This window comes from Mucor mucedo, assembly GCF_025094135.1.
Source record: "Mucor mucedo strain NRRL 3635 chromosome Unknown EV154scaffold_85, whole genome shotgun sequence".
Taxonomy (NCBI): domain Eukaryota; kingdom Fungi; phylum Mucoromycota; class Mucoromycetes; order Mucorales; family Mucoraceae; genus Mucor; species Mucor mucedo.
This window is the reverse complement of record NW_026252369.1, coordinates 143397-159036: the sequence shown is the minus strand read 5'-3', so window position 1 is coordinate 159036 and position 15640 is coordinate 143397. Positions and strand designations below refer to the sequence as shown.

Here is a 15640-nt window from a genome sequence, read left to right as displayed (position 1 = left end):
AAAATAATAAAAGAAAACAATTTCTTCTTTTTTCTTTCATTATAGATCCCTACCCCCCTACTCCCACCTTATAGAAAAATGTTTCGCAAAGCATTCAGTAAAGCACTTTTGCTTCAATTAAATAAATCCGCTTGTCATGCAGTTCAGCCGAGACCATTACGTACACCAGTGTTACGCTCATTGCAGCAGTGTCAAAACAATTTCACAAGCTACGGTGTAAGAACCTTTGCTACGATACCTAGTTCTGCTGTGGTTAAACAAGCATCGACCGAAAATGGCATTGACATATCCGAGCGAGCAATCAAGGTTGGTACACATATCAATTTTTTTTTTTTTTTGTATTAATAATCCAAATAACAGCAATTAAAATATATCCAAAAAAGAGACAAGGACGAGGATCAATTATTAAGAGTATTGGTGGATTCTGGAGGATGTCATGGATACCAAAATAAAATGGAATTGACAAACACAGTGGACGAAGACGATACGTAAGTTTGATGATGTTGATGTTTTTTAAGAAAAAGATATTGACATGTGTTGTAGAATATTCGAAAAGGAAGGCGTCAAGGTAGTGATTGACGCTGTCTCGCTTCAATTTCTTCGGGGATCCATGGTTGATTACGTTCAGGAATTAATCGGATCCACATTTCAAGTGGTGGATAACCCAAATGCCAAACACAGTTGTGGTTGTAATATTTCATATGACATTGATTTGGATAAAATTTACTGAGATTTAAATCACCCTTTTTTACCCCTTCTCTCCAAAATAAACTATAAAAGTATTATACACACATACATCTTTGTTTTTCTGCGTTTTCAACCTCAATGTCTAAATAATTAACCTTAGAGCCATGATGCAGCTACATCTGGTCTGTGAAAAATGAAATCGGCTGTATTACAAGCCATATAAAGAGGAGAGCAATACTAATATGAACAGGCAGCGTGTAATATGAAGTTTTGTGTAATAGATTGGTATGAATAACCCATACAATCCATGAGTGAGCTATAAATCGCCTTGAAAGTTTTGCATCAAGTGGGGATGCGTGTGACTTTAATCATTTGTTTATTACCCAACTTGTTCCAAAATTACAAGAGTCATCACGACGTTGTCTCTCTCGAAGACTCCCCCCCCCCCTGTAAATATACGTAACGCGTCTGAATATAAAGATGCAAATGTAAATAAATGAACGTAAAGGGGCCCTGCTGAAGGTGTTGAAAATATGCAAATGAATACCAGATAGGAGTGTTCGTTTACATGTTTTAAATACACTCAAATGTTTATGCTAGAAAGCGGGTCATACCATGTGTATTTACACCGGTGGGTGTCTCAGACAGTTCTTGAGGCTCAGATTATCTATCAAACGAAGATGGATTCTGTGGGTCCAAAGCACTTGTTGATAACAAACACGCCCCTTTATCTGTGTTCGTGAAAACCGTAATGAGAAAGAGAAAAAGACTTGCCAACGTCGACCGGAACCGCTACCAAATTTTCTTGATATGAACTATTTAAACCTGGTAGAATTCTTGTCACAAGGACAGTGAGAGATTAAAGTATTTGTTTAGAGTCTCTTATGTCTAAATAAAACAGTGTTGCCTAAAAAACATACGACGCTTTTTTTTAAAAAAGCGCGACCGTACCATTGGTAAAAGGCGCCGTGTAACCCTCTTTATTTTTATTTTTGGTGAATAAAAAGCGAAAACAAATAATCGTCCTCCTTTCTTTTCGCCTTTTGTTTCTTTATCTTAAATAATGGCTTTAGCATCTGAAAAGAACAAGTTTGTCATTGTAAATATAAGGATAACAAAAAAAACGTATAGTATATTAATCCAATAAACTTATGAAAAGGACTTTCTTATGGGTGGTGTCTCCGCCGCGGTCTCCAAGACTGCTGCTGCTCCTATCGAGCGTATCAAGCTCTTGATTCAGAACCAAGACGAGATGATTAAACAAGGTCGTCTTGCGTCTCCTTACAAGGGTATTGGTGATTGTTTTACACGTACGGTCAAGGACGAAGGTATGGTTGCGATGTGGCGAGGCAACACCGCCAACGTGATTCGTTATTTCCCCACACAAGCGTTGAACTTTGCCTTCAAGGATAAATTCAAGCGCATGTTCAACCGAAACAAAAAAGACGGTTATTGGGCTTGGTTTGCTGGTAATTTAGCCTCTGGTGGTTTGGCCGGTGCGTCCTCACTTTTGTTTGTTTATTCGTTGGATTATGCTCGTACTCGTCTTGCCAACGATAACAAGTCGGCTAAAAAGGGAGGCGAACGTCAGTTCAAGGGCCTGGTAGATGTTTACAAACAAACCTTAAAGACGGATGGTATTGCTGGTCTTTATCGTGGCTTCAATATCTCATGTATCGGTATCATTGTCTATCGTGGTCTTTACTTTGGTATGTATGATTCCATTAAGCCTGTTATGCCCGAACATCTCCAATCCTCTTTCTTGGCCACTTTCTTGCTTGGTTGGGCTGTTACCACTGGTGCAGGTCTCGGTATGTAGTTTATATGCATTGCGTAAGAAGATAAAATGAGCTTACTTTAATTATCTTTCATAGCTTCTTATCCTATTGATACAATTCGTCGTCGTATGATGATGACTTCTGGTGCTGCTGTAAAGTACGATTCCTCTCTTCATGCATTCCGTGAAATCGTAGCTAAAGAAGGTACCAAATCTCTCTTCAAGGGTGCGGGTGCAAATATTCTTCGTGCTATTGCTGGTGCTGGTGTCTTGTCAGGTTATGATCAACTTCAATTAATCATGTTTGGTAAGAAATTTTCTGGTGGAGGATAAATTACATGTGGGAGATATCTCTCTCTTTTTTTTTTAAACATTAAAAGCTACTTTTTCTCGTTACTCTCCTTGTTTTTTCATGAATCGTTGGCGTAAACCCCCTCAAACATGATCCAAAAACCGACTATCCCCTATTTTTGATAAAGTCAACCATGACGTTACACACAACATCCTCGATTTAAGGTTTTTTTTTATGCAATTTTTTTTTTTTTTTTTTTTGCACTCCGGGCATATTTATTGAAAGGAAGGGGTATAATTAGGCCTTGTATGTTTCGGTATGCTTTTTACCCTGGAGATCAAAAGAAAAAAGCTGCAAGGCACACAGGCGATGAAGAGGTTTGGTTCTTTTAGCAAAATTGATATGAAATTTGGTCTGATCATTTCGTTATCTTTTTACTTCTCTTGATAAAACCGCTGTTCGTACTTCCCATATCCTTCAAGACAGAATGAATTGGCTCGTAATTTGCTTGTAATCTTAAAAATAAGTCTATTTTTGCTCTTACAAACTTGTTTTTTTCAATTTAACCAATCCTAATGCCGATACTTGAAAATGGAACACGGTTGTCATAATGCAAGTGTTCATACAAGGGTTTTCTTAAGACATTGTTTTTAGCACTTGATCTTTACATAATTGGCAAGTGTAATTATGCCAGACCTTTCGGTAACAGGTTATATTAACAAAATCCAGCTGAGACTTTTTTTTTATTTTTTTATTGTAGGAATAGATATTAGTTTATTAATAGAAGGGGTAATGGATATAAATCAACTATATTACAGAATTAAATAGCAACGCCTCCTCCCATGTTCCCTTATGAATACATGATTAATCCAATAAATCCACCAACGCTACATAAAGTAGATAATTAGTATGCCAAGTCAATAAAAAATAAAATTTAAAAAATTATTACCTTGGAAAAGTAATGATGCGACCATCGTGGATAAGAGTACGATTGCATCTAACTTTGCAAATGGAAGTGCACACATACACCACAGAATAATGGCATTTAGTAATCTTGAGCAAATAATAATCTTTCCATAAGTGTCTGATAAAGACCAAAAAGAAAAATATAAGTAAATCGATAATATTTATCACCAATACAAACAAATATTTACCGGCTATCTTTGTATTCAAGGCCTTGATCATGGAATTGATAATAAGAATCAGCCCAGCAAAGATAAGGAAAATCTTGTACACAAATACATTTTGAGACAATGTTAATATTTCTGAAAATTCCCCTCCTGCAGCTTCTGGCTCAGAACGACGCATCAAGTGATGGGTATCTTCTCCGTTCGACGAAATAGCTTGCATGGTTGTAGAAATCACGCCCATGGCCAAATACTTGCACCATACCGTCCAATGGACGGGTGGATCTGCTTTTTCTTGCTGACTCGTGTTTTTCTCTTGCATGAGTTGGGCCATCTCCATTGGGTTATAATCATGCTCTTGTTGTATAGCATATTCATCACTCACCATCATAATAGCTCTTTTTGCGTTTTGATGAGCTGACGTTTCCGGTAATTCTGCCAAAACTTCAGCAGCGGTAGACTCTCCATGGGGGGTAGCTGCTGCAGGATCACCATGCGCTGCTGTTGCTGTTTCACCGTGAGCTGTAGAGGTAGCTGTGTCGTGAGATGCAGAAGTTGCTGTACCGTGCTCAGCACTACCATCAGAAGTTGCTGTACCGTGCTCAGCACTACCATCAGAAGATGCTGCACCGTGCTCAGTACTTCCACTCGATGATGCTTCACCGTGCTCAGTACTTCCACTCGATGATGTTTCACCGTGCTCAGTACTTCCACTAGATGATGTTTCACCGTGCTCAGTACTTCCACCGGAAGATGCTCCATGCGCGGTAGTGGTTGTGTCTTCAGCAAGTTTATGGTCGCGGATGAGTTGAGCCTTGTAAATATTGAGACTATATCATAAGCAACAAATGTTAGTTAAAGTATTCAAAATGAAACAAATCAGGTACGTACATATCAATTAAAGAGATACCAAAAGCAACTTGACATAAATGAAGTGGGAAATGTAAGTAGACCCAAACTTGATGATACTTGTTGTGAAGAAAAATCTGTTCAAAGATGAAAACGTTAAACATGCTTTTCGGCACAATGATCATGATGCAAATTACCTCCTTGTTAAAATCTTCAAAATACATGAAAAAGAAACCAAAGATACAGAACACGGCCATAAAATTAGGTATACTGAGAAAATATTAAAAGTCAGTAAACATTCATACAGTTTTTTGGAGATAGTAGACGCATACACAATAATTAGCTCGTTTCCGGCTGTAGATACCAAGGTGACCAAACCCATTAAATTCTCGCCTAAAACAATCAATGAAAGCAAACCTAAACGCTCTGCTAAATGACTAGCAGCCCAAGAAAGAGTTTTATCACCACGCACAATGACATTCACCAACACTTCGCAAAGCACACCGAGGTACCAAAGAATACGATGCGTGCCTTTTTCAAGTATGGATATAGAGGCAGCCCAAAGTGCTACAGATAATAAATTGGCTCCAATATAGAATGCCAAGGCAATGCGAGATTTAGATTTAGCCAAGATCGCCACGATAAACACTACAGAGCATAAATTTTAGTACAAGCTCTATCCATACTCAAAGGAACTAAAGAAAAAAAAAAAGATTCATCTTACCAACAAAGTATTCGAAGGCTAAAACTGATTTAAGTGCGATATATCCATATACATAACCTGAAGAATTCAAAAAGTATTCCGATGAACCAGCCATCCCAACTTTTTTTATGTATTAGAAACTACTTTGTATGTTTGTCAAATGATAAACTTACTTAAAGCGCACATCTCGATAAATTTATAGATATGATGCACCACATCGTCCCTGCATGCATAAAACCGTTGGATCAATACAAGAAAAAAAGAAAGAGCGACTAATTAAATAAAAAAAAGTATAAACTTACGTATCAAATCTTGCAGTATATCTATGCAGAATAAAGAAGTAGAAAAGGGAGGGGTTAGGAACAAGTGGTGTAAATTTCAACCGGATTTACTTACAAGGAACTTGCACACCACGCCCACCAGGTTATGATAAACCATTGAGTGTATAGAGCCAATGAATCCCAATCAGCAATATGATGACTGTGAGTAAATTGTGTCAAAGTAGCGACAAAGAACAAATCATAGAAAAGTTCCAGCCAACTAGCTGCCGTTTCTTCTCCAATATCCGAACTGAGATCAGGTTCGGGATGCCGGAAAAAGGGACGACGTGTTGCCTCGGCTTGTAACTCAATCATGTGTGAATCATGCTTAGGCTTAAACTCTATATATAAATTGTCATTAAACTCGATAGTATGATGTTCCGGATTGTGGTGTGGGATAGGTGGTTCAATATGTTCGCTTCCTTGTAATGTACTGCTACCACGAGAATATTCAGATTTATGATGGATCTTGATTGAGAAATCGCGCTTAATTTTGTAAAGGAATTCAGTTAGTCCGTCGGTATCGTGGACTCCATTAAATCGAAGCTTTTCATTTGGAGTGAAATTAAGCTATTTGAAATGAATTTTTTTTTTTTAGAATTCATTTGTACTACATGACCCAAAAATAATCTTTTTACCAATCTCCCAAATTCGATGGCTGCATCATGACTTAAAACGAAACTTTGGTTACCCCGCAGTTGACGAAAATGTAAAACTGAAATAGCAAGAAATTTAGTGTCCACGTTTTTTTTTTTTTATGTTTCGTTCAGATATTTCTTATTACCAATCAGATAGTTTTTATGAGGTGCTTCTTGCGCAGAACTATATTAGGTTAATAAGGGGTCGAAATTAATTATCTTTTTTTTTACTAGACTTTACGTGGAGACTCCTTTATTTCTTCCTGGCAGAGACCAGCTACCAAACTTTGTTTTAAATTCTTCTTTACGCTGTTGATGAGCATGTAACTCTTGAACAGGATGTGTTAAAATGTCACCAAACGTTTCCTCTCCGTGGTGATAAAGTGGCTTTCCATTTTCATCTGTTTCAAGTTTTTCACTGATCCTTCGACTGGCGTGATCTGGATTGAAACTCTCGATATCGTATTGTGTCTTTTCGTTTTCGTCTACAAACTCTGTAGAGGATTCAGCTGTAAGGCCCATTCTTTCCTCTTCATCCATATGGCTGTTGTCGGGGGAGGGTTGTACACGGATACTTTTTCCGGGACCAGCTCGATGTCTGCCTCCTCGGAGCGTTGGTCCTCGTCTCATAGATACGTGGGATGATATGCTTTTGGGTGAACTCATTGTTTGTGAATATGAAAATAAAGAGAAAGAGGAGGAAAAACTTTAGAAGAACACCTTTTTAAACCCTTTTCCTCCTTTTTTTTTTTTTTTTTTTAGTCCCGACAAATAAGTGATAGGCACAGTTTTTTTTTAATTGTCAAAATACTCGGTAAAAGGCTGCACCAATGTAAAATAAGCTGAACCTCGTCATGTTAATTAATTCGTGACATATAAACATCCAATTATGTAGAATGGGATCTGAGGCTGGGTTAATCAGTATAAAAATAGACATTTTTCCACTCCATTTTGTTTCTATTTGTTGTTATTTTCCTGTTTGGATTTTTTTAAATCCTCAAAAGTATATTAGCTTCATCTTTTTTTCTCTTATTAATATCAACAACAGGTGTATCTTTTTATCATCTATTGAATCTGGTAAGACGATAGGAGATCGACGGAAAACCTTTTAACTATATATGGTATTAAATCTTTCAATTTATTTACTCTCCGTAGGATTAGCTTCGAGAACCCAGGTAACAATTAAAAAAAAAAAAAAAAAGAAGCAGGCGAGGAGAGCGTCTTGGCATTTTTTTTTTCGTAGCTTTTTGTTTGTGTTGCGTTATTCGTACATTTTTTTTTATTGTGTGGATAGTTATTACCATGTATGGATCTATTTTCTGTTTTAATAACATTTTCCCCCTCAGTTATTTGAATTATAGTATAAATGACTCAAAATGCAAAATAGACATGCATCTCAGCCCCATATTTAACTTTATTGACAAAAAAATAGAGAACCTTGTAGTTAAAGTTGACATTTTCTTTAGAGAGGATTCTAGAACCAAGTTCGGGGGATGAGGCTTTGATTTAATATTAGCGCTGATCATATAAGCCCTGATCAAATAATGGATATGTCACATGTACGACGTGGGTGACGCGGATCATCCTCTTTTTGTTGTTGGATGAAAAAAGGCATTATAAGCCTTATTATGCGCATATCTACCCGGTAATACCTTGATCATATGACGCTAAAAATAGTAACAACATATTATATTTGTTACTTATACTCTGGTGTGTATATTGCCGTGCATAATCAATAAGGTTCCTCAGATATTCAGACAAGTGTCAAAAAGGGCTAAATCATCTAGACGTGTGGACTCTCAGCACATGGTCAAGACAGACTTGTAAACAGTGAAAGCTATTGCCAACTAATTCTATATAACCTTTTTTCAAAGAGTCTTACATCTGTTGGTTTTATTTATAGTATAAAAATGCTCGATATTTACGAGCATCCCAAAATGAATGGAATATTAGGACAGTTGTCATTTATGCTGACATATTTTTGTTAGTATGTTGTGTTACATGGTAAAATACAGTGTAACAACAGCAAATTATGTTTAAATGGAGTTATCAAAATACAAATAAATATCCCTTCTCATCAGATACCACTCAATGATAATGATAGACAAACATTTATACTTTTAAAACTATCGATTTTTTAAAAAGCGTGTAAAGCAAGTATGATATTTTATTTATGTAACAAGATATATATATAAAAGTGTTTCTCTTAGTTTCCCAAAGTCTATAAATGAGACTTTGGTACTTACAGGACAACTACCACGAGAAGGTGGAAACACAACAGGTCCCAAAAACTGATAAACATAAAAATTTTAACTTTTTTTTTTTCAATAACATTTAAACCATATATACTCTTTAAATAAAAAAACTCTATTCGTCACTTCAATGACATTCCCACCATATACTTCCTAGACAAACGTGCTTCAGACATCAAGTGCCAGGCCTAACTTGTGACACATGATGCCATCCGCAAGGACTCTCCCCTTCGGTATTGATGTTTTACCAATTTGTGGCCCTGGATCAATACCCATTAACCAGTTCCTAGACACTACGTTGGTAATGTGGGGAAGCCGGTTTTTCTTGCCTTCATTACATTGGTAATGGAAAATGGGCCTCTCTTGTACACTACGTTGGTAATGTAGGCCAATGAATCTTGCAAACACTACGTTGGTAGTGTGGACCAGTATATTTTGTTAAAGTAGGTAAAGTGGGACAAATTTATCTTGGATGAGGGAGGGTTGATAAATTTGTTATGAGAGCTACCACGTTAAGGACGACGTGGGAACTAGTCTATCTTGTACACTACGTTGGTAATGCAGACCAGTTATGACTTGCGGTGCACTACGTTGGTAATGCGGAACCATTTTATTAGGAACACATGCTTGATAATGTGGGATTAATCTTTCTTGAGTATTACGTTGGTAATACTGATTAACCTCTTTGAGGAGATGAGTATGCCCACTATACTGTTCTTCTTCAAAAAGAATGCAACAGCAGTTAGGAAAGTGGTTTGACTTAAAGAGACCGCACCGTTCTTTTAGTCACATACTACGTGTGATCACAGACCTGATAGATGGTAGTTCAGACACCCAAAATGTACTTTACTCTTTTGTTACCCAAAGTTAACCACGACCCCCTAGCAAAGGGAAGTAATCAACGGGAAACGGCGTAAATCACCCAAACTAAACTCGTCTCAAAGTAAGAAGTGACTGAGTGTTACCAGAGGTGCGGCAAAGGCCCCGTCCCCGACTATACGATGAATCAGCTGCTTATTCAGAAAAGTGCGCTAGAGTTTCGACGAGTTCCTGAACCCGTAGGCCGCGTTTGAGTTAGGTTACCCATACAATTAGGTCGTAGCTACAGACTATCCCCCAGTCTGATCACCTAGAAAGCATACATAGGGTAGGAAGCCAAAGAAGTTAATGAGAAAAGAGAAAAAAAAGAAGAAGGGATAAAAAAAAAAGGGCTTTGTTTACTAAAAAAATTTTTTGACTGCTTTCAAAGCCACTATGACATCAAATCTATGTAATAGTCATGAGAGAGCAAGAGAAGCATAGCGAAGCGAAATCTGGTATAGCATTCACCATGAAAGCAAAAGCGTCAAAAACCTGACAAGTTTCGTTCCCGATCCTAGTTTTTAAAGTCAAAGTTTTTCGTACTCACTGACTTTCAAATAGTATGGTTGCTTTTGACATGAACCATTACATTCTTCAATTAAGCATAACCTGTGTACTTAAAAGAGCAGGCTGTAGTCATAAAAAACGCTTATTTTGCTGCGGTAGTATAACTGATTTGTGTTAAAAGAAATGGATTCATTTAAGTCCGTGCAACCAAACTATAGTATACAAAATCAGGTTATTGATATTTAGCTCAAGCAGGAACCAATTCTCTTTAAGGACATCTCTGAATTAATGATCCACCTGGCAGATTTTTTATATATGGCCCTAGCTTTTCAATTAATGCCATCTTTATAAAATGCTATGATCACTATTTTAACCAGATGTGATACACTCAGTTACCTGGATTTTTGTGCCTTTTTCCTAGAGCAGTACATTGTATAATTTATTATTCTATTTAAGGTGCTTTATCTCAGAATCATTTGTATAACCTACTAAACTTGCTCATAAACTTGATTTAAAATTAAGAAGGGATGCACAAACAAAAAAAAAGATATTAGAAGTAATGGGGGTAGTGCTGTATGGGTATATAAATAGAAAGTTATATGCACATTTATGCTGATTAACAAGTTTTTGCGTCATAATACGAATGCTTTTTGTTTATGAATAATCCGTGATGTATTGAGTACTTGAAAAATAGTCTAGGATTCAGTGATTAAAAAACAGAATTCTGGGTGGGGCGGGGCCGTCTGAACCCAAACAGAATTTCGGAAATGATGTATAATGAGAGAGAGAGAGAGAAGCAACCCCCCCCCATCCATGTTTCTAAGACAACCGAGTATAATAGACAATGTTTCAATTTGTAGAAATCAAGATTTGAATTTTTTTTATTAAGGGTGTCCAATTATGTAGAAATGTTTGCAGTAACTATTTTAATATACAAACTTTAGCGTAAAGATCTGAGTGCTTACAGAATAGTTTATGCTTGGCTGAAACAAGTATTTTGATCCAATATGCCATCCAAATTAAATCAGAATACCTCCCTTTCATTTTCTTATAATATACTGAATTCATCAAAAATTGAGGTTTAAACTCTTAAAAGTCCCATGATGGACATATTTGGGATCATCCACGGTTCGTGCTTTTTTTGTTATGTGACAATATGGGTAAAAAGGTCATCTGGATCACTTTAAAGAATGGACAGCTTGTACTTAAAAAAAAAGGGGGGGGGGGAGTGGGGAGAGAGCGGGTGCCGTTCTGTTTATTGTAGCACTTGGGTTACATTATTTCGGGTACGCCAATAATAACATCTCACTACTGCACCCTCTTTTTTGTGAGTGAGAGAAAGCTTTTTTTTTTTTGAACAAGGAAGGGTAATGTCATTAGATCTATTATCATGTGAATGTTTCGAGATCAGTATCAATTTGTAGTTAGTATGAGATCAGAATAAATTGTGCTGTTACAACATCATGTATTATTTCTAAAAAGAAAAAAAAAAGAAACACCTTTGTATAAATGAATTTTAAAAATGGATTAATTGTACAAATTAAATTTTTGCTTGATTTTAGTAGCACGAAAATGCTTCCAGAAAGGATAGTAATACAAACATGATTCCCGCTCTCTCGTTATTTCACAAGTGGTAAAACTCTTTTTTTAATTTACACACGTGAAATAAAAAGATGTAACATCAAGAATCAAAATAAGGGTCAATGGTTTAGATGAGTAAAAAAAAAAAAAAAAATTTAGTGAATTTTATTATTATTAAAAAAGAGAATTTAATGAAAAAAGTATTTCAAATAGATAAGAGTTAATATGATGCAAAATAAAGGGTAATAGGTTAGAAAAAAGTGGAGGTGAAGGGTAAAATAGTTATTAATATTCGACATTCATATTAAAGAGTTTTTTTGTTTGATTTGTTTGTGTTTAAGTTTGATTTGTTTAGATTGTAGTCAAAGAAAGCCAGTTCTTCTTCTCATTATCTAAACTTGTTGTTCCTTGGTATCTTGGAAAGAACCTTCCTTATGGTTGGCATAACCTTGAGCAAACTTGGCTTCGGCGTTCTTAACATCCTTATAGGCAAGAGCACGACCAGCAAAGACAACATCCATCTCTTCAAGAGAACGACCCTTGGTTTCAGGGTAGAAGAGGAAGACACAGGTAGCCATGACAGCACAACAACAACCAAAGAAGATATAAGTACCCCAAGTAATACTAGTCAACATGACAGGGACAAAGAGGGAAATGATAAAGTTCATGAGCCAATTAGCAGCGGTGGTGATAGAGGTACCCTTGGCACGAATGGAAAGAGGGTAGATTTCGGCGGGGTAGACCCAACCACAAGGACCCCAAGAGTAAGCAAAACCAGCAACAAAGACGTAGACCATGACAATACAGAAGTAAGAGGCAGCAGTGTTACCAGACATGTCAACTTCCTTGACATCCTTGATAGGATCATAAGTGACCTTGGCAGTGGCACCCATAACAATACCACAAAGCAACATTGCACTACCCATAACTAAAGCACCGGAGATAAGGACAACACGACGACCAAGACGATCAAGATAGATGATGGGAATGATGGTAGAGAGAACGTTAAGACAACCATTGACACCGGAGGCAATCAAAGTAGCAGATTTCTCTTGAATACCGGCTTGTTGGAAAATGACGGGAGCATAGTACATGATGGAGTTGATACCAGTGAATTGTTGGAAAATTTGAATAAGAATACCCAAAATAAGTCTTCTGCGGACAGTACCCTTGAGGAGTTCGACATAGCTGGAGACAGAGACGGTACGTTCGTGTTCGACTTGGGCAAGAATTTCTTCGTATTCAGCAACAACACCGGCATCAGACTTATCACCGTTGGCATGGACACGAGCAAGAACAGCTAAAGCTTCTTCGTTACGACCCTTGTTGACTAACCAACGAGGAGAGAAAGGAAGGAAGATGACACCGAACATGAGAACAGCAGCGGGGGCAATTTGAATGGCAAGTGGGATTCTCCAAGAGGCATCAGAGGTGAGATATTGAGTACCAGCACCGACCCAGAAAGCAACCATGATACCAATGGTAATCATCAATTGTTGAAGAGAGATAAGACGACCACGAATTTCCTTGGGTGCAAGTTCGGACAAGTAAAGAGGGACAGCCATAGAAAGAGAACCAACACCAAGACCAGCAACGAAACGACCAGCAATCATCATGTCATAACCAGTGGCACCAACTTGAATGGCGGCACCAACGTTGAAGACAAGAGAAGCAACAATAATGGTATATTTACGAGAGATTCTTTCACAGAGAGGAGCTATTAAAAAAAAAAGGGTAAGGATGAGGATATTCGTTCGTTCAAAATGTTGTTGTGGTATTAACTTACCAGCAAGAAGAGAACCAACGAAACAACCGGCTAATAATAAACCGGTAATAACAGAGGTTTGCATAGGAGTAAGGAAAGTGCCACCATTGGTCATTTGTCGAATGAAGGGTTCCATGGTTAATACACCAGAAATGACACCAGTGTCATAACCGAAACAAAAACCACCAATAGCTACGAAACTACAGATAATGTAAAGCTGCTTTGTATAAGCCATTTATATTATTTTCTATATTAAGATAAAGTAGTAAATGAATTAATTGAAGGAATAAAAAAAAAGAAAAAATAGAGCTTTTATTACGCTTCTTATATATACTTTGTGCATATTATTGTGATACCCAGAAATGGAGAAATCACCAGCTGGACTCAAGAGGTACAAAGGAAAGAGAAAAAAAAAAGCTGGAGAAACTTATTTTGATAGTGTAACCCGCATTATCCCACTACCAATCAAAGAAACATAAAGGTCAATAGAATACCTCTTATTCTTTTTTTTTTGTATGTGTGTGTGCGTGTGCGCGTGTGGTGCGCCTGGAAAGTTTTACCCCGCTTTTAGAGGCTACTGTTATTTCTTTACTGGTAAGAACGAGAAACACGCGGGGGGTGCGGTATACGTCAAAAAAAAATTTCATGTGTGAATTTTACCAGCCCTCTTTTCCTTTTGTCATAGACTGGAAATAGGTCTTTCCTACTTTTCTATTGAATATATTTTATTCCGTCCCTTGAATTGAACGGGTTTCTTTTTTTCCCTTGTGTTGCAAGCCATCATTTGTTGTATACTCTCTCTCTCTTTAAACAAGAAGAAGAATAAGAAAAAAGATTTGGTAAGACAAAAAAAAAAAAAAAAAAAAGACAGCAGGGTCCATAGCAATAGATTACTAAGGTCTTTCTTCTGAAACCGCGGCTTCCTTGTGCACAAAAAGACTTCTCATGTAACACGATGGACCTCTCCTTTTAAATCACATTTCTCTCTGGGCTCAAGATCAACTCATTTTTTCTCCAACTCACATGAGCTTTTACGACCCTGTTAACAATTCACTTTTTTTATTAGTACCGAATATTCCCATATTTTCTCATGCACATTTTAGAGGGACCCGAAAAATATGTGTGTGTCCATTTTTATAAGAGACGTGAACAAAGTCATTTTCCATTGTCTCCTTTAAATTACTTTTCTGATTCATTGGGTTGCTTTGTTTGCTACAGATCAGATATATAGAGTTTCTTGTATTTACCAGGAAAAAAAAATATTCAGGATTTTTGGACCCTAAAAATAAAGTGATTGAAATCATGCGAGTAAATATTTAAACAGACTACAAAAAAGAAACGCTTGTAACCTGGAATGAAAAAGCGGTATGTAACTGTAAAATCAGGTGGTACAAGAACGAATTTAAACATTTCCTTTTCTTGTTTAAATGTGTGTGTACAATGGATCCAATATTATCTGGTCCAATCAAAGACCAGATCTTGCTGCCTAAAGGAATAATAAAATGTCGCCTCTTTAGTGCTTTGTAAAAAAAAAGAGAGAGAGCCTTTGAATAACTGATTTCTTGTATGGCACTTTCAGACAGTTACAAGATAAAAAGTACTTCCAGTCTGTCTATTTATTAAATGAAAAGCTCGATCTCCGATTAATTTTTTTTTTTAGCATCAGCAGAGTATAAATGTCTATTTTATCTGATTTGACTTTTTGTTTGAGTAATAGTCAATAATGGAATTGTTAGTTTAGCTATGAAAAAGATCTCTGTTTATTGTAGTTAACTGATTATATTGGTTATTGAAATCATATAATGCATCGGATCATAAGCAAATAGGACCTGAAAGATGTCAACAACTATCGACGATCTCAATAAAAGTCAATAGAAATTATTAGAGAGCATTGGCAAGGTTGCTCTCTCTCTCTCTCTCTCTAAATCTTTGCTGTTTTAACAAACATCTTCATTGTATCCCCCCCCCCTCAAATCCATATATGTGACATAAATATGTGTTACCCTCCTAGTTCTCATTCTCAATTTTAAATTAATGAAAATTATCTCTTTCTCTCATTCTCCTCATCACAAGTGTAAATCTGCTCAGTGAAATAAAATATGAATGTAAGGGACATTGAATGGTAAAATTCCACGAGTTTGACTTGTTTTCCTCCGAATGCTAGACATGCAAGCGTGGTTTTAAACCGAAATCCGTGATTGTTAAAATAGCATGCACGCCTACGAAAGTAAGCTAAACAAGAAAAAAAGATCCAGGCGCATTGGCCTCTCAAATAAATAAA

At 36.7% G+C, this 15640-nt stretch overlaps 3 protein-coding genes across 3 annotated transcripts; 1 reads left to right on the top strand and 2 right to left on the bottom strand.

Moving 5' to 3' along the window:
- Positions 1-78: 78 nt before the first annotated feature.
- Positions 79-2797, top strand: EV154DRAFT_539311 (ADP,ATP carrier protein; the record flags this gene model as incomplete). Its single annotated transcript, XM_051604338.1, has 6 exons — positions 79-190; positions 263-306; positions 361-488; positions 544-652; positions 1847-2498; positions 2562-2797. The coding sequence occupies 6 exons, from the start codon at positions 79-81 to the stop codon at positions 2795-2797; spliced, it is 1281 nt and encodes a 426-aa protein (XP_051454915.1).
- Positions 2798-3468: 671 nt separating this feature from the next.
- Positions 3469-7142, bottom strand: EV154DRAFT_604803 (bacterial low temperature requirement A protein-domain-containing protein). Its single transcript, XM_051607435.1, has 13 exons — positions 6635-7142; positions 6540-6577; positions 6394-6470; positions 5832-6325; positions 5738-5758; positions 5609-5658; positions 5457-5555; positions 5065-5380; positions 4930-5002; positions 4775-4869; positions 3911-4713; positions 3706-3840; positions 3469-3643 (listed from the first exon to the last, which is right to left on the bottom strand). Exons 1-13 carry the CDS (start codon positions 7057-7059, stop codon positions 3621-3623), a joined length of 2649 nt encoding a protein of 882 aa, XP_051454914.1. The 5' UTR covers positions 7060-7142; the 3' UTR covers positions 3469-3620.
- Positions 7143-11732: 4590 nt separating this feature from the next.
- On the bottom strand, positions 11733-13552 carry EV154DRAFT_447860 (general substrate transporter). Its single transcript, XM_051597142.1, has 2 exons — positions 13381-13552; positions 11733-13311 (listed from the first exon to the last, which is right to left on the bottom strand). Exons 1-2 carry the CDS (start codon positions 13493-13495, stop codon positions 11987-11989), a joined length of 1440 nt encoding a protein of 479 aa, XP_051454913.1. The 5' UTR covers positions 13496-13552; the 3' UTR covers positions 11733-11986.
- Positions 13553-15640: the final 2088 nt, after the last annotated feature.

Excerpts from the sequence above, each read along its gene's own strand:
- EV154DRAFT_604803 (XM_051607435.1), bottom strand. The coding sequence starts at position 7,059 with ATGAGTTCACCCAAAAGCATATCATCCCACGTATCTATGAGACGAGGA. Across the intron at positions 5,659-5,737 it reads TATACTGCAAGATTTGATAC|GGACGATGTGGTGCATCATA; the intron begins GTAAGTTTATAC and ends TTATGCATGCAG. Across the intron at positions 3,644-3,705 it reads CGCATCATTACTTTTCCAAG|CGTTGGTGGATTTATTGGAT; the intron begins GTAATAATTTTT and ends TACTTTATGTAG.
- EV154DRAFT_447860 (XM_051597142.1), bottom strand. The coding sequence starts at position 13,495 with ATGGAACCCTTCATTCGACAAATGACCAATGGTGGCACTTTCCTTACT. Across the intron at positions 13,312-13,380 it reads CGTTGGTTCTCTTCTTGCTG|CTCCTCTCTGTGAAAGAATC; the intron begins GTAAGTTAATAC and ends TTTTTTTAATAG.